This window comes from Typopeltis vanoorti, chromosome 15, assembly GCF_054136105.1.
Source record: "Typopeltis vanoorti isolate ZY-2024b chromosome 15, IOZ_Tvanoo_1.0, whole genome shotgun sequence".
In the NCBI taxonomy this organism is placed as follows: domain Eukaryota; kingdom Metazoa; phylum Arthropoda; class Arachnida; order Uropygi; family Thelyphonidae; genus Typopeltis; species Typopeltis vanoorti.
The window spans coordinates 117,125,141-117,150,892 of record NC_143563.1 but is presented as its reverse complement, the minus strand read 5'-3'; the positions used below and the strand labels follow the sequence as shown (position 1 = coordinate 117,150,892).

At 37.6% G+C, this 25,752-nt stretch overlaps 1 protein-coding gene across 6 annotated transcripts in view; it reads left to right on the top strand.

Moving 5' to 3' along the window:
* Ae2 (anion exchange protein Ae2) overlaps positions 1–25,752 on the top strand; it is an 834,322-nt gene that overhangs the window by 286,167 nt on the left and 522,403 nt on the right. For all 6 annotated transcript variants that reach the window (XM_090404845.1, XM_090404844.1, XM_090404848.1 and 3 more), the window contains one exon: positions 9,895–9,946. In XM_090404845.1, the coding sequence (XP_090260971.1) occupies positions 9,895–9,946 (52 nt within the window). The remainder of the gene's footprint in view (positions 1–9,894; positions 9,947–25,752) is intronic.

Sequence of the window (25,752 nt, the reverse complement as noted above, 5' to 3'; positions counted from 1 at the left end):
CATCATCTGCAAACAACTGAATATCTCCATCCAAATCTTCACCAATATCATTAATATACGAGTTAACAGTAATGGCCCTAAAACAGACCCCTGAGGGCACTCCACTAGTGACTTTCCTTTTCCTGGCTATTACACCCCCATACACAACTTGTTGATACCTATCAGATAGCCAGTCTCCAATTCAATGCACTAATCTAATATCCAACCCCCTCTGCTCTAGTTTGACTGTCAACTTATCATGAGGTACTCTATCAAAAGCCTTTGCGAAATCCGAGTATATTACTGTGTATCCTTCTCCTCTGTCCAAGGAAGCAGTCACTTTATTGAAATAAGTAAGTAGATTACTAAAACATGACCTCCCTTTAGCAATCCATGCTGTCCATCAAAGATAATACCATTATTGTCAACTCAACTCTGGATCGCAGTTCTCACAAGCTTCTCCAACAACTTAACCACAACACCTGATCCACAGATAGGCCTATAGTTTGATGCTTGAGTTCGATCACCTCCTTTATGAAGTGACACAATCTTGCCCTCCTTCCACTCCTTAGGGACTTGACCAAGTGCAAGACTCGTATTAAAAAAATATGTCAAGGCAGGTGTCAACTCCCTCGCACATTCCTTCAGAATACGCGGTGATATATTAATATTATCAAGTCCCACAGCCTTATTTACATCTAGTTTACTCAACTCCCCAAACACCTCTTGCTCACTTACAGTCAGTCTCTCTTCCCCATCATCAACTGCTCTCAATCTCCCCATGAAGTCACATTCACAAGATTGAAAGATCTTTATGAACCGCTCATTAAGTATCTCCAGCACACGTTCTGCAACAGCCGTCTTTATAACATTTTCTCCAATCAATGTCATCCTTCCATAATCATTCTTTCATATGCTGGCTACATATCGAAAGAACTCCTTAGGATTCTTTTTGTCTTCATTAGCTAACTGCTGTTCATACCTCTCTTTAGCTACTCTCACCAACCAAGTCACCCTCCTTGCCTGGTCTTTGTAGACCTCATGAAATTGATTATTTCCACTTCTCTTATGCTGCCTCCACAATTCCCTTTTTCTCTGTATCGCTTGCTTAATCTCTTTATTCATCCATCTCACACCTACCTTATTTAACCTTCTCACCCTTGGAATACATTTAGACATTGCATCTACTAGATAGTTTTTGAAAATTCTCCAAGCTGCATCGATCTCTTTTCCAGCTAACTCCTCATTCCACGCTACACCCGCAAGCTGTCTCCTGAGCTCTTCATAATCCCCCCCCCCCCTCCTTGTAGTTCCACATATACTCTTTTCTCACAGGGGACCTCACACTGCTAGCAACCACCCAGGTAATCACCCGATGGTCACTCACCAATTGGTGGATGATTTGACATCTCATTTATAATTACATCCTCTGATGAGATGACCAAATCCAAGACCCTTAATCCTCGTGTGCCCTATGTTACATACTGTCTGTGGTAGTTATCCCTCAAAAACTCAAGAACAAATTAATTTTCTTTACTTATCTCATCATTCCAGTCTATATTGCCATAATTAAAATCGCCCTTTTCTTATTTGCTTGACTAATTTGACTATACATTTCACTATTACCACCATTAACATTACCTGGTCTATAACAACATCCCACCAAGTATTTGATTCCATTCACCTCTATCTCACACCATACTGACTCAAAACCACTGGCATTATTTCCGTCTTGCACCTCTACTATGTATGGACATAACTCTTTCTCTATTCAATAGCACTCCCCCTCCCTTTTTACCCCTTCTATCCTCACGAAACACATCGTACCCTTCCATCTCTATTCCTGTCAGGATGTCATCCTCTTCCAACCATGTCTCTCTTATTCTGACAATCTTTGACTGAACAGACGCAATTAGTGCCACCATTTCTTCTGCCTTGTTTCTTATACTATAGCATTTGTATAGAAACACAACAGCTCATTTCTGGATCTACAGCTAGTTCCACTGATACCACTCACTCGATGTGATCTCTCCATGCTCGACTGGGGCCATTTCCCTTTCTACTTCTTCATTTTAGAACCCTTTTCAATTTCATCTGTTTTCTCTTGATCCCTGGTCATCCCATTTCTTTCCTGCCTACACATGCTCTCACCTCGTCTTGGAGCATCCACCTTTCTCACGCTGTGTACCCCTGTCCACCCCTGAGCCTCCCCGTTTCCCTGCTCCTCTTGCACACCCATTCTCTCATTTTCTATACTCATACCACTCACTTCCCCATTTATATCCACTTCTTCAATCTCTCCTGTTCTTCCACATCACTCCCCTCTCGATCTGATTCATTCTCTCTATTCACTTCTCTACCTTCCAGCAGCAGTCTCTCCAAGCGACTCACACCATAACCACTCAAATGCAGTCCATCGCTCCAATACAGCTCACGTCATCCCTCAAACTCATTCCATACATTAACAAATTGCACTCCCGTCTCCTCACACATTTCAGCCAACATATCATTCATAATCCTTGCTCTCTGCCTCATTTCACCACAGTCATACCTAGGCAGCACACTGACTACCCTTCCTGTCATGCTGTTCTCTTTTATCCTTCCAAGCAGCCTCCTGATATCCATTCTGACATGCTCTTTGTCCTCTCTCAAATCATTTGTACCAATTAATACTATTAACTCTTTTGCTCGCTCCCACCTCATATCCAATGCCTCAATCACTCTACTCATTTTACTGCCTGGAAAACATACCCCGTGCATTCTATCCTCTAGCACACCTTTAATAATGGAGTCGCCATACAACACCACTTGCTCATCTTTCGTTAACTGTTTCATGCCATCATGAATTATATTAATAGTTTTGACCTGATTTCTCTTAGTTTCATTCCAAATCCCTTTCATTTCTTGCCTCATCCAATCCAATTCAACTTCCGAATCTCGCGACACATTCTCTCTATCATTCAATCTTTCTAACTCTCGATTCCCCTCTTCTCACTTTCACTCTCATTCATCTATAATAGCGTTACTATTGAATTAGACAAGGGGAATGGATATACCATGATACTTTTGGATTTTGTTAATGCTTTTGATGGAATACGGCAAGGAAGGCTGTTGCATAAATTGGAGAATATGGGTTTGGATTATAAAATATTAGCATGGATAAGAGGATGGCTGAGTGACAGATATCAAACCACGGGGATCAGTCCTTGGTCTGCTGTTATTCAATCTGTACATTTTTCATCATTTTTTTTCACCTATCTTTGCATCATCAGCTGTTTGCTGATGATCCAAAGATAGGTAGGGTAATCAGGAATGCTGCTGATATGCAGTACTTGCAGAATGATTCGAATAAGCTGGAATTGTGGGAATGAGAAAATGGATGTCAGTTAATGTGAAGTCGTTCACTTCAGCGTGATTAGATATCCAATGTCATATTATATTGGTGGGGTTATGCTTGAATAAACTAATGAGGCTATGGATCTTGCTGTGTTAGTAGATAGGAAGTTGTAGTTTAGGGGCCGTGTAACAAAGATTGCAAATACAACTCAAAAGATACGTGCAATGTTTCTATACGAGGTTAAAGCATTAAAAGAGTGTTAAAAGTGATATCAGGATTGTGGAATACTGATTATGAAGACAGATTGAGAATTTGTAGACTGCAGACACTAGCAAACAGGAGAAGGATGAGTGATATGATTGACACAACTTTTGAAAGGGTCATACAGGATTTCAGTTGGTGGAATTTTTCCTTTTATGGAGGGTGGGGAAAGGGCAAAAAGGCATCCCTGTTAGCAGAGAATGAATGCTGCTAAGAAGTGGGGGATGAGGACTAGATTTTGATCTCATAGAGTGGCATGATTGGAATTGATTGCCACTGGATGTTGTGTGTGCAAGCAGTGTGAATGAATTCAACAACAAGTATGAAAGCTGGTGTGTTTAGTATGTGGCCTCCCTCAATGAGTCCCTGATGCCCTGGGGATCTTCCTTAATACTGATATTTTTTTCTTGTAGATAAGCTTACCGAAATATTGGAAGTATTAATTAAAACTATTTAGTTAATACAATAATATACGTTGTTCTTTCCTTAAAATTAACAGTTTAATAATAATTTATATGTTGATAATTGCATTGCTTAATATAATTTTTGTACATGCATATTATTCACTAATCTATCTTTCACTATTTATTTGTCGCTGTAGCATTTGACCTTTTGTACTTAACCTTTGCTATGGCACAGGATAACCTTTACTGTTCTTTTGCCAATAATCCATAAACCAACAAAGCTTCTATTCACAAGGCTCTGGAACTTGCATTCCTGTAATCTTCCCTCATATGTGACATTTCATAGACCTGACACTGACTTAGTAAACCTCTATCGACCCCCTCTTCAGTACATTCTCATCCCCTTGAAAAACCAGCTGACCAAATCTGCACTCATTAGTCAATATGTGGCCTGATCAAAGCTTTATACAAGGGAACCATAACCTCTTTGCTTCTGCATGTTACTATCCTCCTCATTTTTTGCTTGTCATAATCCGTTGTGATATTCTTACAGTTTTATCTTTGTGACCCTTAAATGTCAAGCTTCTGTCTCTCAATCTCATATCTGTCTGCCCCCTTTATAATTTCCTTATCAACTGTATACCTTGCATTGCATTTTGCAACATAAAACATACAGCTCCTCCTGCAAGGGCACAACATCGGTTCTACTTCTTATAGTTGTTTCCAACTTTGCATCATCGGCAAGAACAGCTGCACATCTCCAGTTATGCCATTCCCACTATCATTTACATAAAAGTTAAACACTGATTGTCCCAAAACAGATCCCTCTGGCACTCCATTAATGACATTCCTCTTTTGGGATACCTTTCCTCCATACACAACTTGCTGCTACCTCTCTGACACCAGCCAGCTATCTAACTTACTAGACTGTTAACGAATCCCATCTGTTTCAGTTTAGTTACTAGCTTGTTATGTGGCAGTCTGTCAAATGCCTTTGAAAAATCCAAGTGCACCACTGTATATACATCTCTTTTCATGAACGTAATCCACCCAATAGGTGGATTACATTCATGATCAAGAGTGCACGATAATAATACACTATCCTGCACTCTTGGATTTAAAAGAGAGTATATTCTGCCTAAACCACACAGCTCAGGTTCCTAGTACTTACTGTCATTCTTTGCAGTAAATGGCAATGTTTTTCAGTTTACCAAAGTATGGTATACTACATTATCTATGTATGTGCATCTGTTTATAATTGGTGGCATTGCATAGATTAGAGTAAGGTGGCTTAAACATGTAACATTAGTTAAATAAAGTTTGAAAAAATGTAGTAACATATAATGAAATGTTTTGATAATAAGTGCTCTGTTATTATTTTTTGTGACCTCACCTTCAATAGCTTGTTAGCCTCTAGAATATATTAGTACAGTGGATGGGCTAAGAAATTTTTATTTATTTATTTATATTTTTTGTATAGTCAGACCAGACATGTAACTTTTTCAAGCCACTGCACTCCTCCACTAAGAAGAGTAGTTATTATTATTATTATTCAGGCCTCCATGGAGTCAAAAGACTCATCGCGGGAAGTCCTTTCTAAGAAACACAAGTCTATTAAGACTCATCGAGGGTGGTCCCTCTTTTTTTTTTTGCACTTTCACAGTGTTGCATTCCTGAAATGAAGTTTCCAAATACAATCATAAACATCCATACTCATGGCAGGATTAGAACTCTGCCCTCCCCCTCTCTCACACACACACACATGCACACAGCTTGCTGGTTGCAGAGTGGGTATGTTAACCACCTCAGCCAATTAGGCTGATGATTGTACTTAATTCTGTTTGATAATTAATTCAACTTCTATATTTACATTTTTTAAAGACAAAAATTTAGAAGTTTAGATAGTTTTATATTGAAAAAAATCTTAGAGATTAATCACCATTTATAAAAATATTATCAATAAACTTAATAATACAATTAATACTTTATTGTTTTTATTTTTTTCAAATAGATCAGAATTTACCTTTATTGTTGTGTTATGCACTGAAAACCTTTTTTTAATTCAACCATATCAAAAATCATTTCTCAGAAATATTTTTTGATATGGTTGATGCTATTTTGTCTTTCGATACGGTTTTATTAATAATAACATGGTGAAGAATTAATAGGTCCGTAACAATTATTATCCTAAGACCTCATGGAGTCACAGACTTATCTAAGTGGTCTCTTTTGTCATACACACTGCTCATTATAAAGTGCCTTAAACACATTGAAATTCTCTACAGACGTTACATTCTCAGGAGGTGCATTCTGATCATTCACAGCTCTCCAAGCAGAAAACATGCTCCCTTGCTCACACACACCAATCTTATACAGCCTCCAAGGATGACCTTTTGTTCTTCCCCAATCTCCTACCATTTTATTAAAAACTACTTCAATGTTAATCCTAAAGCAACTCTTTACTAACTTGCATATCTCTATCGTATCACCCCTTCTCCTCCTATCCACTAGACTCTGCATATTGCATTGTCTCAACCTTACTTCATATTCAACACGAAATCAGAAACTATTCAACCCTATCCAACATCTCTTCATTCTTTGTAAAATGAGTTGGCTAAATATGTGCACAGTAGTCCACATGTGGCCTAATCAGAACCTTATACAATGGAACTAGAATCTCCTTACTTCTAAAGTCAGTGTCCTCTGAATCATTGCAAAATTTGTTTTGCTGCCTTACAATTTTGGCAATATGTCCTCTAAATATTAGATCCTTATCAACCATCTCCCCAAGATCTCTTATTTCCTCCATCTCCAACAATATATCCCCACCAAGAGTAAATTCTACATCCCAAAATTTGTTGTGCTGCCTTACAATTTTGGCAATGTGTCCTCTAAATATTAGATCCTTATCAACCATCTCCCCAAGATCTCTTATTTCCTCCACCTCCAACAATATATCCCCGCCAAGAGGAAATTCTACAGCCCATCTTTGTTTTCCAAATTTTAAAACCTTACATCTCACAACACTGAACTGGTATATCCACTCCCATGCTCATTCTCTGTCTATTCAAGTCTGAAGGCCACAACATCTGCACTACTCCTCATAGTTCATCACAACTTTGCATCATCTGTAAAACTACTGTATATCCCCCATTCAAATCATCCCCAATATCATTCACATACAGGTTAAACAGCAGTGGGCCTAAAACAGATTCCTGAATCACACCATTAGTGATTCAGGGGTCTGTTCTCTTCTGGAATATTGTTCCCCCATACACAACTTTTTGATTCTTATCAGATAGCCAATCTCCCATTCCATGCACTAGTCTAATATCCAACTCCATCCCCTCTAGTTTGACTATCAACTTATCATGCAGTAAACTATTAAAACCCATTGCACAGTCTAAGTATGTTAATATGCATCCATTTCCCACATCCAATGCTGCTGTCACCTTATTGTAATAACTAAGTAGATTTATTAAAACATTGACCTCACTTTAGAGAAAAAATGTGCTGTCCATCAAAGATAATGCCATTATTGTAAACCCAGTTCTGAATCCTGATTCTTATCGGCCTTTCCAACACTTTAAACACAAAACCTGACACAGATTGGCGTATAATTTGATGCTTGAATTCTGTCATCTCCTTAATGAAGCTGTACAATCTTGCCTTCTTTCCACTCCTTTGGAACTTGACTGACTCAAATTATACAAATATGTCTAGGCAGATATCAGTTCCGTGGTACATTCCTTCAAAATACGTGGTGATATATCATCAATTCCCACATCCTTATTAACATCTAATTTGCTTAATTCCCTATATATCTTTTCTTCAATCACCGTCAGTTTCTCCATAATGTCACATTCACAAGGATTAAAGATCTTTATGAACTTCTCATTAAATATCTCAACTATATCCTCCACAGCAGCTGACTTTATACATTTTTTTCCAATCAGTGGCATACTACCATAGTCATTTATTAATTATTATTATTTTTTTTTTTATTGCTGGTTACATATTGAAGGAACTCCCTAGGATTTTTTTTTTTTTTTTTTTTTGCTTCACTAGCTGATTGCTGCTCATACTGAATTTTTGCTACCCTTTCCAACAGTCACCCTCCTTGCTCATTTCTGTATTCCTCATGGAATTGATTATTACCACTTCTCCTATGTTGCCTCCATAATGCCTTTTTTTTCCTCTATTACATGCTTAATCTCTTTATTCATCAATTTCACACCTACCTTATTTAACCTTCTTACCCTTGGAATACAATTAGACATTGCTTCTACTAGAAAGTTCTTGAATATCACTGAAGCATCATTGATCGCTTTTCGTCCAACTTCTTGTTCCATGCTATAGTTGTGAGCTGTCTCCTGAGCTTCTCATAATCACCAACCTTCTAGTATCACGTATACCCTCTCCCCACATGGCTTGCAGCCTCCCAGGTAATCACTTCATGGTCACTCTCATCAACTGGAGAGAGATTTGTTGCCTGATTGATAATATTCTCTGATGATATTGTCAAATCCAAGTCCCTCAGTTCCTGTGTGCCCTCTGTTACATACTGCCTGAGATAGTTGTCACTCAAAAACTTATACTCATTTTCTTTACTTGCAGTTGCTTTCTTGTCATTCCAATCTACATTGCCATAATTAAAATCACCCACAATGATTACTCTTTCACTATATATTCTTATACATTTCCTTGTCACCACCCTCCACGTTGCTAGGTCTGTAGCAACATCCAACAGAATATTTCATTCTATTCATCTCTATCTCACACCATACTATCTCAGAAACCACTACCACTATTTCTGTCTTGCATCTCTACCTTGTATGGACATATCTCTTTTTCTGTCATCAAAATCACTTCACTTCCCTTTTTACTCTATCTTCATGAAGTACATCAAACCCTCCCATCGCTATTTCTGTCAGGATGTCATCTTCATCTAATCATGTCTCACTTATTCCATCAATTTTTAGTCAATGAATTTAATCATTGGAACCATTTAATTTTCCTTGTTTCTGATGCTTCTAGCATTTGTATACAAACATAACACCTCATTCTTGGATCTACTTTATAACAAGTTTCACTGATTCTACTTATTACATGCGACCTCTCCATACTTTCCTTGAACTGTTTCTTTTTTCTGCTTACTGATCTCAGAACCTTCTTCAAATCCAACTGTGTTTGCTATGTCCCAAGTTATACATTTCTTGTTATCGTTGTTTACATATGCATTCACATTTTCTTGGCGCCTCAACCTTTTTCATGCTGTTCCCCCTGTGCACCCTGCATATCCTTTTTGTCTTGCACAGTTGTTCTCTCATTCTCTACACTCATGCTGCCCACTATTTCATCCATAAGCACCACTTCAGTCTCTCCTTTCTTACTCCCACTCTTTCACATCACTTACTCTTCCTTCCAGCAGCAGTCCATTACTCTTATAGAGTTCAATTCTCCCTTCAAACTCATTCCATGAATTAACAAACTTCACTCCTTTCTTTTCACCCATTTCTGCTCATATCTTTCATGATTATTGCTCTGCTTCATCTTAACTACTTGTTATGATGATCTGTTTCCTCCATAAGTGTATTATTTCTTTTGGTTTTTGGTTGTCCCTGGCCTAGCTCTTCCCCAAAATGGGGAAGGAATAAATTGAGCATGATACTCTTATCAGTATTTTATCACTATATGATCGGTGCTCATTTTTGGGAGTATTTTTGATAAAATTTGAAAAATACTTATCTTCATATTTTGGTGAACGGAATAGCTGGTAGAAAATATTGTTGATAGTTATTGCATGAATTTCATTTTAAACAACTTTTATTTTCAGATTTCATGGGAGTGGATAGCATGATAATTAAGAATGAAACTAATAATTTTTCTCTTCGATTTTCTTGAATTTTGTAGGTGAAGAAGCAGAACATGAAGAAGAGGTTAAAAAAAAATCTCAGAAAGACAGGCAAGTTTGATGATTTTCTGTAATTTTCTGCAAATGCTTACATAGATAGAAATATAGTAGGAACTTCTTATTTATTTTCTATATTTTGAATGAATTTCTCTTCAGGATAAATTGATTCAGGAATCAATATATTTTCCCAAGTGACCAAATTTGTATCCAGTAGTTGAGATATGGCCAAATCATATCTCCATTAAACACTTGCTTTCATAACTGACCTGTTCTTCCATTCTTGAGATTAGTTCTGCTCACAGAGTAGCCTTATAAAGAGTGATAATAGGCTCCCTATTTTTACTTGTTAATGTTTTTCTTGTAGATAAACTAATACGTTGGTTACACATGACTTTAAATTTTTTAGGAAATGACAACGTATACTAAAATATCAATTAAAAAACTTTAATCAGTACATTCCTATATTTTGGCAATGTTACATTGCCATCTTCTAGGAACATAAAACTATGATATGTGAATGCAGGCACTAACAAATAGCAAATGAGACTGATGAAGGCAACTGAAGTTGGTCCTAGAGTCCTAAAGGTGTCCCCTAGCAGACTAAATTGGGTTGTCTTGGCTGTTGGGCTGATGTTCTTAGGATGCAAGCTTCCCAAATTTGGGGCAGTCTCATGCACCTAAATTTGTTGAGGTTTGGGAAGTTTTTTAGAGCTGAGGCTGATTCCAGGAATAATCTTTCTATTTGCTGCAGTGTAGTAAAGTGGATTTCTTCCATAGTATTCTGTGGTGGGTATCTAGAGCAGGGTTTCTCAAACTGTGTTCCGCGGAAGGTGAATAGGTGTTCTGCGAGAAGTTCTGAAATTTGTCATTTTAGTTTTCTAAGCATTTTTCATGAATAAATATTTTATAGTAAAAATGTTCTGAGGAGAATAATATTCATGAATATGTCGAAAAGCTCAGACCCAGAACACCTAATTAACATCTGTGTATCGTTAATTTTGAAACATTTCAACATTTGGGAAAGGGAATAACACTGTTTATGATGGATCATAAAAATTGCCTGCAAGTGGATTATAACAGTGGTGGCATGTCCTCTGTTCTCAAAAATGAAGGAAATGACATCTGTGTAGCAAATGTCAGTGACCAAGCAGCATATTTTTAAACATGGAAGTATTCATGAATTATCGTTAATTTTCACACATTGAAATCTTTCAACAATTCGGAAAGAGAATACCGCCGTTTATGACCGATTATAAAATTGCCTGCAAGCCGATTACAACAATGGGCGGTGTGTTCTTAAAACTGAACGAAATAACATCTGCGTTGCAAATATCAGTGACCAATCATCAAATTTTTCCACTGAAATTGAAGATCAAGATAGTCTGTATCTGGTTCTCAAATCTATTACTACTAAATAATTTCTTCGCAAGTTCGTATCGCAGTGTGTAAGTGCTTGTTCTGAAATCGTAGTGCCGTGATTTTTTTTAAAAGTAATAGGAATACAGAGTTAAAATCTGATATGAATAGGCACTTTGTTTAATTTTGGTATTGAGAAATCTCTTATTGAAGGTGTTTGTGATGTAACAGATAGTGAGTCATCAACCTGAAGCCTACAAAGATCTCCAGGATGTACAAAAGGAGGGGAAAACTACGCACACAGGAGAAAAAGTCTGCATTCACTCCTAAGTACTTATAATAATATTATAAATATATTTCGTGATCAGAATGGGATATGTAAATGAAAATCAGCACAAATTAATTTAATGATGTTTGCCTGAATAAACTACGACATGCACATTAGTCCAGTGATTGATAACTAATTTAAATGTAATTTATATTTGTCAACATGCCACACTGTATACATAAGTGTACTAATACTCTTTATGATTATGCCATAATTAATACTTATGTTAATGTATGAACTTTAAAAAAAAATTAGAAAGGTATTTACGAGTAAATTTGTTGGGACCGGGCCCTCCGAAAAAAAAAAATCAGCTAACGCCTTTTTATTCCTGATAGGGAGTAGGCGAGGCGACTTTAAAAAAAGAATTCTTCTTATTCTTTTCACTAATTTTATAATTAATATCTGATTTATTTCAAACTGTTTAATTTTTGTTACTGAACATTTTATCATATCATTCTTATTACAATTGCTTTTACAATATTTGATACGGTTTAGTACTTTCTTACAAGTATTGTTACAATTCATATTTACTTTTGTGTGTTGCACTCTTTTTTTACTATTTTGCATTATTCATTTACTTTTATATTATTCGACACATTTCTTATTTATAATCTTATTGTTTTTCATACTAAAGTTACCTTTACAACAAAATTCTATTTGTTTTTATTATAGCTCTGACAAATATTGGAATTTGAATATTATTGAAAAAATACCCATGGATTCTTGTTTAAAGACAGGAACTTTAACACAAGGAGGAGCAAGTACTTCTGCTGACACATCTATTCGTATGATTGGAGAAGATATGGAATTGCAAACGGTGGTTTCTTCAAACGCTAATATTAAAGAACAAGAGTCATCTAAGAACAGACCAAAACGGAAGTACCATGAAAGTTATTTAAATTATGGATTTACGTGTATTGGCAATACACATGCTCCTGATGTTTTATGTAATAAAATACTAGTAAACAGTTCTTTGGCTCCAGCTAAATTTCGTAGGCACTTCGAAACAAAACACACTGATTACAAAGGAAAAGATATACATTTTTTTAAGAGACGACGTGACTCGCTAGAAAAATCTAAACTTCAAATGGCTACAATTGCTACAACTGAAAATGCAACAGAGGCATATTTTCGCATGAGTTAGCGCATTGCACTTCATGGTGAAGCTCATACAATCGGTGAGACGCCTTGTGTGAAAGACATTGTATCAAGCATGTTAAACGAGCAGGTTGCTAAAAAAATAGATGCAGTACAATTATCAAATGATACTGTTTCACGCCACATCAAAGATCTTTGTGCTGACATAGAAATAGAGCTAATTCATCGACTTGGGCTGCAGTGAATATTCATTGCAAATGGATGAATCTACAGATGTTTCAGGACTCGCTGTGTTACTAGTGTTTGTTCATTACATATTTGAAAAAAGTATTAAAGAAGATTTACTCATGTGCGAATATCTACAAGAAAAAACTACCGGAGAAGATATATTCAACTGTATTAATAATTATATTACAAAACAGGAAATCGGTTGGGAGAAGTGTATTGATATTTGTACAGATGGTGCTCAAGCAATGGTAGGAAAGATGAAGGGAGTTGTAACACATATCCTGCAAGTAGCTACAAGAGCCACCAAAAGTCATTGTGTTTTGCATAGACATGCACTAGTAACAAAAAATAATTCCTACATATTTAAAAACTATTTTAGATGAAGCCAAAAAAATGATTAACTATGTAAAATCTCGACCACTTCAATCCAGATTATTTAAAATTTTGTGCGATGAAATGGGGTAGTGCACAATAATGCACTTTTATTACATACTGAAGTGAGATGGCTATCCAGAGGAAAAGCATTATTGAGGCTTATTGAACTTCATAGTGAGTTAATGGTCTTCTTGATGTCACATAATTTAGGACAAAATTTTATTGAATTATTAAGAAATTCTTCATGGTTTTGTTTATGTGTCTTGCGATCTGGCAGATATTTTTACAAAGTGCAATGAAATTAACTTATCATTACAAGGAAAGAATATTACAATTTTTAATACAAGAGATAAAATTGCATCTTTTGATAGGAAGTTGCGATTCTGGATTTCTACAGTTGAACAGAATGATTTTGATTGTTTTCTCACCTTGCATGAATTTTTGACTGAAATAAATTCTAAAGTAAATGAAGAAGTATCTAACGTAATTTTAGAACACTTGCATGACTTGCAATCAACCTTTTGCAATATTTTCAAAAATCCAGTGAGGACAATTCCTGGGTTCTAAATCCATTTACAGTGACAGCTAAGCCAGCAGGCTTCAGCGCAAGTGACCATGAAAATCTAATTGACTTAATTAATGACTCTGATTTAAAACAAAAATACAATGAACTGCCAATAAATAATTTCTGGACAAGCGTATCAAAATTAGCTTTTTTTGTTTTACTTCCTTTTACAACGACATATGCGAGGCAGGATTTTCATATTATGCTGCAACCAAATCAAAGTCCAGGAACAGATTCGACGCTACACCAAATATGAGAATTCAACTTTCTAATATTGTGCCTGATATCAAAAGAATTTGTAATTCAAAGACCTAAAAAATATTGGAGTCATTAAGAACTTAATTTGCAATATATGTTTTACTATTTTTATGTGTTTTGTTTTTGCTAATTAACATTTGACAATAAATGATTGTTTTTTCATAACGCTTAGATTTACTCATTTATTTTATTTATATTTACCTAACCTACAAAACCCACACACAGGAGAAAAAGTCTGCATTCACTCGTAAATACTTATAACAATATTATAAATTTTTGGTGATCAGAATGGGATATGTCAATGAAAATCAGCACAAATTAATTTAAGGATGGTTTAATTGATGTTTAATTAATTATTAATTAATAATTATTAAACATCAATTGATAATTATTAAACGATCGATAATTAATTATTAATAATTAATTATCGATCATTAATAATTATCAATCATTAGTAATTAATTATCAATTATTAATTAACAAATAAATAAGCTAAATTGCCTATCAGTTATTTATTAACAAATAAATAAGCTAAATTACCTATCAGTTATTAATTAACAATAAAAGAAGCTAAATTACCAATTAATTAATTAATTGGTAATTAATAAATCCCGAGCGCCCGTTTGATTTTTGGAGAGAATGCTGTTCTGAACGAGTCAGTGTGTCCCAGGGAGGATGATAGCAGGGGTGGCCTCTTGTGGGAATGCATACTTGGGAGAAGGGAGACAATGTCAGGTAACACTGAGCCCAGTGGAGTCCAGAAGAGATAATGCTGGGTATAGAAACAATGGCATTTATATGCTGTATACTAATGCCAGTAGTATCCGGAATAAGGGAGAGGAATTGGTGGCGCAGATAGCATCAAGTTGGCCAAAAATTATTGCGATCACTGAGACGTGGTTGACAGAAGGGGATATAACAACAGGAATAGAAGTCGCTGGGTATAGCATTTTTCGTCAGGATAGGAGGGGAAAGCGTGGTGGTGGGGTACTGCTTATGATAAGTGATGACCTATGTCCTCTAAGAGTGGAGAATTTGGAAGGAAGTGAGACAAATGATTTTGAGAGCGTATGGTGTGAGGTAGAGGTAGGCAAGACAGGATATTTAGTGGGGTGTTGCTACAGACCCAGGAGCACAGAGGATGGGGACCAGGAGATGTTTAGACAGCTAAGTTTGGCAAGTGCAAGAAGAATGATTGTTATGGGAGATTTTAACTTCAGTAGTATAAATTGGAGAGAGGAAGATGCATGTAGCAATAGGGGAATGGAATTTCTAGAATTCTTGAGGGACAAATGTCTTAGGCAACATGTAACAGAGGGAACAAGAGGTTCAAAAATTTTGGATTTGGTTATAGCATCAGAAGAGTTGATAATAACTGAGTTGACGTCTCTCCCACCAGTTGGAGAGAGTGACCATATGGTGTTGACTTGGAAAATGAATAGACATGCAGGAGTATCAAAGAGACGGGAACTTATGTGGAATTATGAGGCAGGTGATTATAATAGTCTTAGACGTCAACTTCGGGAAGTTTCATGGAGGGAGGAATTGGAAGGCCGGGATATCACCAGTGCGTGGGAAATTGTGAAAGAATATTTGTTATCAGCAATGGTAAGTTGTATACCACGAGTGAAGAAGAGGATGCAATTTGGTGTAAAGTGGATGACAAACAATATTAAACAGGAATTGCATGCGAAAAAAAGGCTATGGAAGAGATATAAGGAGATAGGTGAAGAGATGCATGAGGAATATAAGACACAGGCCAGAAGAGTGACTAGTGTGGTAAGGAAAGCGAAACTGGAATATGAGAGGAGATTGGCCCTAAGATCCAAAGAAAATCCTAGGGAATTTTTTAGCTATGTGGCCAGTAGGAGGAGAAATGACTGTGGAAGAATGATATTGTGGGATAAAAATGGGAATAGAGTGACTGATGCAGAGGACATAGTGGAATTGTTCAATGAACACTTTATTGGAGTATTTCATCCTAGAGGAGTCAGTTTTAATGCTAGAAGGATAGGACTGGTACGAGGTCTGGAGGTACAGGAGGAGAGTGTGTTTCAGATACTGAGTACTCTGGATGTCAGTAAAGCTGTGGGACTGGATGGTATTTCGCCATGAGTTTTGAGAGAATGTGCTAGGGAATTGACAGTACCTTTAACATGGCTTTTCAATGAAAGTCTGGCTTTGGCAAAGGTGCCCAGGGAATGGAAGGAAGGTAAAATAGTGCCATTGCATAAGGGTGTTAACAGACTGGAAGTGTCTAATTATAGGCCTGTCTGTGTGTCATAAGTAGTTGTTAAGATCTTGGAGAAAGTAGTGAGGGACCGTGTACAGCATTGGGCAGATGAGGGTAATGTTATCTGTGAGAATCAACATGGATTTGTGAAAGGACGCTCTTGTTTTAGCAATATGCTAGCCTTTTATAATAAAGTTACAAGAACATTAGATGAGGGAAAGGCATATACTGCAATTTTCTTAGACTTGGCGAAGGCATTTGACAGGGTGCCACATGATAAGCTGATATTTAAGTTGCAGCACATGGGTCTGGATGTCAGATTGGTCAACTGGATTCAGGATTGGCTGTCTGATAGGTATCAGAGAGTTGTGTATGGTGGAGCAGTTTCAAGGAGGCAAAGGGTTACAAGTGGGGTCCCACAGGACTCAGTACTAGGACCTATATTGTTTAACCTTTATATCAATGACATTGCCAGTGGATTGCAAGGGGATATTCAGTTGTTTGCGGATGATGCGAAGCTGGGAAGGATTATTAGTAATAGTGCTGATGTGGTAGCCCTGCAAGAGGATTTAAATAAGCTAGATAGATGGGCAAATGAATGGGGGGGGGTGTCAGTTTAATGCAGCAAAATGTAAGGTCTTGAGGTTTGGGAAACATCGATGGGATGCTGCATACTCTATGGGAGGAGTTATACTGGAGGAAGTAGGGGAGACAAGAGATCTGGGGTTGATGATTGATAGAAACCTGAAGTTTAGGGGACATATTGCAAAGGTAGTGAAGGTAACACAGAGGATTGCTGCAATTATGAGAAGGATGCTGACCTGCAGAGATAAGAGGGTTATCATTCCGTTCTATAAGTCTCTGATCAGACCACACTTGGACTATTGTTCTCAGATTTGGTCTCCAGGATTTGAAGGGGATAAATTAACTTTGGAAAGGATACAAAGACAGATGACAAAGATGGTTTCAGGACTGTACAAGGATAGTTACAAGGATCGGCTGAGGGAATGTGGACTGCAGAGTTTGGTAGATAGAAAGAGAGGTGATATGATTGAGACTTTTAAAGTATTGAGAGGTGGTTACAGGGTTGACACTGGGGAGTTCTTTCGCTTGGACAGCGGGAAGGATTGATGACAAGAGGCCATCCCTGGAAGTTACGAAAGGAAACTGTGAGCAAGAGGGTGAGGAGTGCTTTCTTTGCGTGGAGGGTGGTTGAACCGTTGAATGAATTGCCTGATGGAGTGGTGAGAGCGAGAACGGTCAATGAGTTTAAGCAGTGGTATGATAGACTTTGTGTTTCTCAGGGGGGACCTCCCCTCAGTGAGTCTTGACAGACTTTATGTCTTAGGAAGGACCTCCCTCGATGAGTCTTTTGACTCCTTGGAGGCCTGAATAATAATAATAATACATTACAAAAATAACCAAGGTGTTCCGTGAATATTTCAGGATTTGTGAAGTGTTCCGTCCTAGAAAAAGTTTGAGAAACCCTGATCTAGAGCATGGTCAGCAAGTCCCGAGTGGCTGTATTTGTGAAACTGGATGTAGTCTTTGGGTTCAGATATCCTGATATTAGCTTTCCTGCCTGTTTGGACATAGTAGCACAGTTTACAACTGCAAGGGACCTGGTATACAGGGTGTTTGGGATAAATTTGACAGTTTCGTAAGGAAAAAGAAAATCTTCTTTGTATCTATTAAATTTAATGAATTGACAAAAATCATTACAGGCAGAGTTAATTACAATACTATCAACAAGATTTACTCAAAATAACCACCATTAGCATCGATCACAGCTTCAATTCTGCTTCGGAACCTCGAACAAGCTGATGCTACAGTCTTCCTGGGAAGGGCCGCAAAAACTGTTTTAATTTTATCCATTAACTGGGCTTTTGTATTACTGGAAGTGCGATTGGTGTCTTTTTCAACTGCGCCCCATACAAAATAATCCATGGGGTTAAGGTCTGGGGAGTTTGGAGGCCAAACATTTGGACTGGTGAAGTCGTAAAAATTTTCAGACAACCATTTTTGACTTTTCCCAGAGGTGTGGCAAGGGGCCGAATCCTGCTGCCATACATACGGCCTACCATTGGCTACCCTTGTTATCCAGGGCTTGACTACAGTTAGCAACTCCACGAACAAAGCCCGAATTCCAATGCCAGGGTTCTTCAACACCTGTTCCTGCAGATTTGCGAGGAATTCTGCTGTACGAACGCAATCAGATCGTCTGCTATGGATCTTTCTTCTTGCTACATCCTCGTAGTCACCATTGCAAGTCTCTAGTTCATGCCTGATTGTTTTTACTGTATTCAGGGAGCATTGGGCAGCAGTCGTAATATCCTTATTTTGATGGCGGGCACGAATCATCATGATACAAGTTATTCTCTTCCATGATTCAGGTGGGTTCCAGCTATCCATCCTTTCTGACATCTTGTATATGAATGAGGAAGGGTCCAAACTTTTAAATGAAGAGAAGTGTGTGTTAATACATGTAACTTACGGAAAAATATAATTAATTATAAATATGTCAAATTTATCCCGAACACCCTGTACTCCAGGTATGTCTAGGGGAAGTTGCTGGGTTTTGGTAGAGCCGATAAGGGATGTCAATTTCTTATATGGTTTGTAACAGGTAGTCAGGTCATATTTTTTTTTAGGATTTTTGTTAGTTTTTCAGACGTGCCCCAGATATAAGGAATGGTGATAGATTTTTATTTTTTATGTTGAGCCCATACACAGGAGTTTAGTTGGCCAGTCTATAGTACATTAGTACCGTGTATGGGTAGTGGTTTGAGAAAGGAGGAATTTGTTTATATTTGATTTGAATGACTTTAAATTGTATTCCCTTGGAAACACAGCAGGTGGGAGACTGTTCCACAGTGCAGCAGTTGCAGGGATGAAGGAAGAGGAAAAGAAACTTGTTCTGTTTGTTTTAGGTGTACTGTGAAGGGATATTGTGCAGCAGTTGTACGTGTTCCAATGAGCTTTGTACTGAGCAGAGGAATTATTGATGTTATTTCGTTTGAGCATTTCCCATGGAAATATTTGTAGAATATACATACTGCAAAGACCATATGTCTGTGTGAAAGTAGGGGGAGAGAGTTGGTAAGGGGTGGATCATTGATAACTCTAATTGCTCTCCTCTGTATTGAGTCAAGCATTTTGAGAGAGCTTTTAGGGGTCCCACCCCATATGTGGGAGCAGTATTCAATAGCTGGGCGGATTTGTGATTTGTATAATGTTAGTAGTTGTTCGGGAGTGAAGTAACATCTTGAGCGAAAGAGAAATCCTATTTTTTTTTTTGAAGCTGAGGATGCAATGGTCGTGATATGTTTATGCCTGGAGAGGTTTGATGTGAGGGTGATTCCAAAAAGCTTGATGTAAGGGTGATTCCTCAGTATTAATTGAGTGGTGAGAGGATAGGGAGCCTTCCACCATCACATGCAGTGTGCATCCAGACAGAAAGCTGACAATCCAGCTACAGAAGTCCCGGGTCAGACCAAATGATGGTAGTTTGCATAGTAGGCCTTTGTGCCAGACCTGGTCAAAGGTTTTGGAGATATCTAGTGCAACCACTTGGGATTCACCAAACCTCTCCATAGCATTTGTCCAGAGATGGGTGACGTATGTGAGTAGATCTCCTATTGATCGGCATTGGCGGTATCCATACTGGCGGTCATTTATTTGGTGAGTGTCTTCAAGATAGTGTAGGAGTTGGGAATTGATGATTTTTTCCATTACTTTTGACAGGACTGAGGTGAGCAAGATAGGGCAGTAATTGGATGGCAGTGACTTGTCACCCTTCTTGGAAATGGGCTGAATATAGGCCAATTTCCAGTTTTTGCAATAGATTTCAGTGGAGTAAGAGAGTATATATAGGTGGCATAGGATAGGGGTCAGTTCTGGAGCACAAACTATTAGAACAACTGGGGAATGCCATCAGGGCCAGGAGACTTTTTTGTGTCTAATTTGGACAGTATTTTTCTGATCTCATCCTGGCAAAAGGATATAGGAGGGGCATTATATGTTGGGTGTCTGGAATGGTTGGGGGACATTTACCATTGTCAGTTATGCATGCATTTGAAGTAAAGTATGAATTTTTCTGTGGGTGATGATGCAGTAGAGCCATCTGGGTATGATGGGGTGGGAATAGTTGGACAGAAGTTGCGGCCAGTTGCTTTGGTGAGAGACCAAAAGGCTCGGCTGCCATTTGAACAGGCTGTTAATTTCCTGCTTTTTGCTCTTTCAAATTCTGTTTTGGAAGCGTTCATTGTTTTTTTGCATCTTTTATGGGCTTCGGTGTAAGCTTTGAAGGAGGATGAGGTTCTTGATTTCAGCCAGTTGTGGTATGTCTGGTGTTTCATCTCTTCAGCCTTGGCACATCTTTTGGAGAACCAGGGTTTCGTTAGGGAATGGCAGTTCAGTGTGCTGTGTGGAATGTATGTATTCATGCCGGTGAGTATTACTTTAGTAATAAGCTAGTGCACATGTTTGGGTTGGAAGGCCGGAAACAGTAGTCCAACCATGGGAATGCAGCATAGAAGTTGCAGAGGCTGTCCCACTTGGCATAGTGCCAAACTACTCTTGTATGGTGGGGGGGTGTCTGTGTAAATGTTGTTGCATGAGTACTAGGTTGTGGTCAGAATTGCCCAGGGGGCTCACTACTTTCACTATGTATTTGGAGGGGTCATTGGTGAGGAAGAGATCTTGGGTGTTTGGGAAGTGGTTTGGGTTATCTGTTTTTCTGGTTGGCATCTGGACTAGTTGTGTAAAGTCGTTTGTGATGGCAAATGTTTCGGCATCTCTATCTGCAAGATCTGTATAACTGGAGGAGGAAAGCCAGCTAGTGTTGTGGACGTTAAAATCTCCTAGGAGGATGATTTCGCTGTTGGGAAAGTGGGTTTGGAGAAAGTCTATTTTTAGGGAACGGAAATTAAACAGCTCAGGGTGGTTGGTTCTGTTGGAGGAGCGATGGAGACAGCAGATGAATTGGACCAAGTGGGGAATGGATACTTTCAATCAAAGAGGGTCAAAGTTGGGTGATTCTAAGTTGGGTGCTCTCTGGCAAGGTATGTCAGAGCAAATGTATGCACAGACACCACCCTTAGGATGAAAGTTGTTAAAGAGTGAGTAGTTTGGAAGGTTGAGATAAGTGGTGCTGGGAGGAGGTGAGATTTGAGTTTCTGCCAGGAAGAGTAGGTGGGGTTTGGTAGACTGTAGTATTAGTAGTAGTGGACACTATTCAGGTTGGAGTTTAGGCCACGGATGTTGGTGAAGTGCATGTGTAAGGTTTTGTGAGTTGTATGTTGGACCTCATTGGTCTTGCACCTTTCCTATGCGGTGGCTGCTAGTGGTATCACTTGGTTTTTTCACGAGTTTATCTTGTCTGTAGTTGATGGTCCAACCGTTGTCACCATTTTGACGTTTTTCTTCGAGTTGTTTTCGAAGCTGCATCTTTGTTCCCTTTGTGCAAATGATAAGTTTGGTTGTGTGTGTGTGTGTATGCACGATTGGGGACAGGTGTCTTTGAACTTGTTGTTGATCGCTGTTATTATTTTTGATGTGCTTGTCGGTGTGTCGCAAGTCACTTTTACTAGGCGCGGAAAGTTCGTTCCATCCTTCCTTTTATTTATAATCCTGAAACGATGGCACCTGGAGATATTCTTAGGATCGATGTTGCATTCTTCAGCTAGTTTGTTGATGTCCTCTTGTAATGATTTTCCGTTTTCCATCGGGAAGTTCAAAATGATGGCATTGAGTTTTTTGTGTTTAGCCTCCATCAAGTCATTTACCATTGATGTGATTAGATTGTGAAGTTCTTGCACTGGCAAAGTAGAGCTCGTGTTGTGCTGGTTTTCAATTTGTTCTAGTTTAGCTTCGACTGCACTTATTTTGGAGGTAAAAGTTTCATTTAAAGCATTGATGTGCTTTTCGAGGTTTTCGACACGTTTATCTATGTTCAGAAGTTGTTTTACCGAAGGGAGGCACAGCGAACAGAAGAATGGCTGGTTAAGTTTGATAAGTAGCTTTTGTGCAGCATCGTCTATTTTTGTGCAGGAAGCGTGCAGCCAGTGGCAACAGAACTCGCAGAATATGCCATTTTTTCTGTCTGTGACACCAGTTTTGCAGCTGCGGCACGTAATAGGTTTGTCGGCGGCGATCAGTGGCACTGTGCTGGCTGGGCACGTGGTACTCGTTTGCCGTTGGCTTTTGATGCCGCCATCTTTGCTGCTTAAGGTGGGCATCGTGAACACTTACACATTGCTGATTTAGAATTGGCAGGATATCTGATTTAATACACTATAAGTACTTACAGGTTGTACTGGAGTATTCCGCTGCTCAGCACCCGCTGTTAAGGTTTCCGTTTGATGGTTAATTTTGATGAAAAAAACACTTGCAATAACGGTAAACTGGGGAGCACAAGTTTGGAGTAGCTTATTCACTGACGCCGCGTGGCAGACTCGATTGGTGTAATTAGATTTAGTGTAATCTCTGTTATGGGGGGAAGGGGGGGGGTTGTGCTTAACTGCTTTTAATATTTTTTGGATTTTTGGGGGATTGTAGCCATTGGCTAAGAAGGTGTTAAGGATGTGGTTAAGTCGAATAGTTATGGAATTGTTATCAGAACAGATTAATTTATCCCTGTTATATAGGGTTTTTATAATCCCATATTTTTGTGAGGGGAGGTGTGTGATTGCTGGTGAATGTATCTACCTGTATGGGTTGGTTTTCTGTAAAGAGAGAAAGCCAAGGATCCATCAGACTTTCGTGTAATCACAGTGTCTAGGAAAGGGAGACTGTTGTTTTCCTTTTCCAAGGTGAACTGGATTTTGGGGTATTAATTGTTTAATTGTGTTAAGAAGTTGTGGAGTGTATCTAACCATATGGCCAAATAGTGAACACATCATCCATGTAGAGTAGCCAAGCTTCGGTTGTGGGGCTGAGATTAAGGCTTTTTCTTCAAAGGTCTCCATAAAGAAGTTGGCCAGGGGTGGAGAACCCGTGGCTGTCCCCTCTATCTGTTTGTGGAATTTTCCTTGCCAAACAAAATAGCCTGCGTTCATGGTGAACTGGAATAGGGTTGAGATATCAGGAGGAAATTTGGCTTGGATGAGATCTAAGGTATCTTTGAGTATTACATTTGTGAATAAGGAGGAGACATTAAAACTGACCATTATGTCGATTTCATGTTGGTGGCTCAGTAGAATATTATCAGCACCGAGAAAGGATTAAAACTAATTTTAATGCTTCCAATATTTCAGTGTCTAAATCGCAGAGACAAAATCCATCTTCAGGGATTACAAATAACTTTTTGTAACAACACACACAAATACAGTACAATGATAAATAAAACATGTGAGTGAAACTAAAGTCCTGTCTAGGTGGTGGCCCTCTATGGGCATTTGCAGGTGGCCTAGGATGTAAAGAGGGATCTCTGATAATTAATGTTTCCCAAATTTTGGGAAGTTTTATGCAACCGTATTTGTTTAAATTAGGTTGATTCTTGAGTGCAGATGCAGATTCAAAAAACAGTCTTTATTTTTTGAATTTACTATGGTGGAGCATGGTGGTTTTTTTCAGGAAATCCTGTGGGTTGTATCCCAAACATGGTTGGCAAGGCCAGATTGTCCATAATAGTGATTGCAGATGTATGACTTGTGTTCTTCTAACTGGATGGTTGCTGATCTGCCTGTCTGTCCGAAGCAACATTAATAAATGTATATTAAGAAATTATTAATATATATTATTTATTAAAAAAAATACAGAAAGAAAAGGCGGTTGCTTTTTTATTTTCTTGTGTAACATAGACAAAAATTTTGCAGCATAATTTTTCAGCAAGTGTAAATCTTCTTGTTTTGCATAATCAGGTAGATCTTCCATGGAACAACGCAGCAACGTGTGATATTTTATTTATATATTTTTATTTTATTGGTAACTGATATTCTGATTTATCTTCATTTATGATTTACTGTACTAATTTATTATCACTTAATATTTTGTCCTTTCAAACCATTGTCCAAATTAAACAATTCAACAACTTCTTACTTGTGTAAAATTTTAGACCTTTAAATTACAACAGACCTCTGTTGTAATTTAAAGTTGTCATTTATGCATTTACATACTCCATTATTTATTCCTTCTTCTTGAGGAATCTTGAACTTTTTTCCTTTTTTGTTGTTTGTGGTTTCCTTGTTGTGTATCGACACCATGTAACAACTGTTGTGCATCAGTGAGAATGGAGTGAGTTACTCATTTAAAAAGATGCTTTAGGATCAATAGTAAACTAATACTGTGCATACTTGTCTACTTTGCAAATGAAAGAAAAATAATAAAGTGCTGTTGGGTTTTATTTGTGCATCAGCATCTGTAGCTATGATATACCAATCTAAAGTTAAAACATAAGAAATAACATATATGATGTAAAAAACAAAAAACTCTTTATATATATATATTAGAAATTAAGTTGTATTAACAATAAAATTAATATAATTGAAACTATTTCTGAAAAATTATTTCTGAAATATTATTAAAATATTTCAGAAAATGATCATACAAATTAATTTTCTGTTAAAATTTAAAAGCATTGGTTGTATTTGATGAGATATAAAATCTACCTGAGTATATAAGGTTCTGCTAGATTGTTAAAAGCAGTAAAATAACTGTACTCAATAAAGAAATCAAGGCAGTTTATTAAATTATGACTAATAATTACCACAACCACACATAGATGCATCACTTCTCAATAAGAAGTAGTATGTGAGATGACTGTGACCTATGAAGATTGAACAAACAATACCTCTGTAGTCCCTACATAGACAAGACTGTCACAGTTTCATTTTGGACTTTTGTTGGTACTTCTCTCTCTCTCTCTCTTCCATGATGTTTCCAATTGGTTTATTATTTTTTGTTTAATGATCTATCTGTAATTTGTGGACAGGCAGAAAGTGACCTTTCAGGGAACAAGCTGACTTGACTGTAGTGCCCAGCTACCTCATTTTGTGAGTTGCTTCCTTGAAAGGTTCTAAACCAATACCATATTTGTACTCTACATAGGCTAATGAAATTTTTTTTCTATTAATTATATATATATATGTGTGAGATATATATATATATATATATTGCCCTTGCCCTTTTTATCAAATAGAGTGATGTGGGCAAATTCGGAATGGAAACTGGACAAGGAGACTTATTTGTGCTTATGGTTCCACAGAAGGTTCTACCAAAGAAGAAATGGAGGAATTTTTTGAAAAGTGCAAAGCTAATAGTAATGGTAAATGCCTGCTGGGTTCTTGTTTAGGATATGGATTAGTTATTCCTAACACCATGTTCCAACATCAAAATGTGAACAAATTCACATGGAGAGAAGACACAAGAAATAAGTCTCATTGACTTTGTTATAGTTAATAGCAATGTATTCCCAT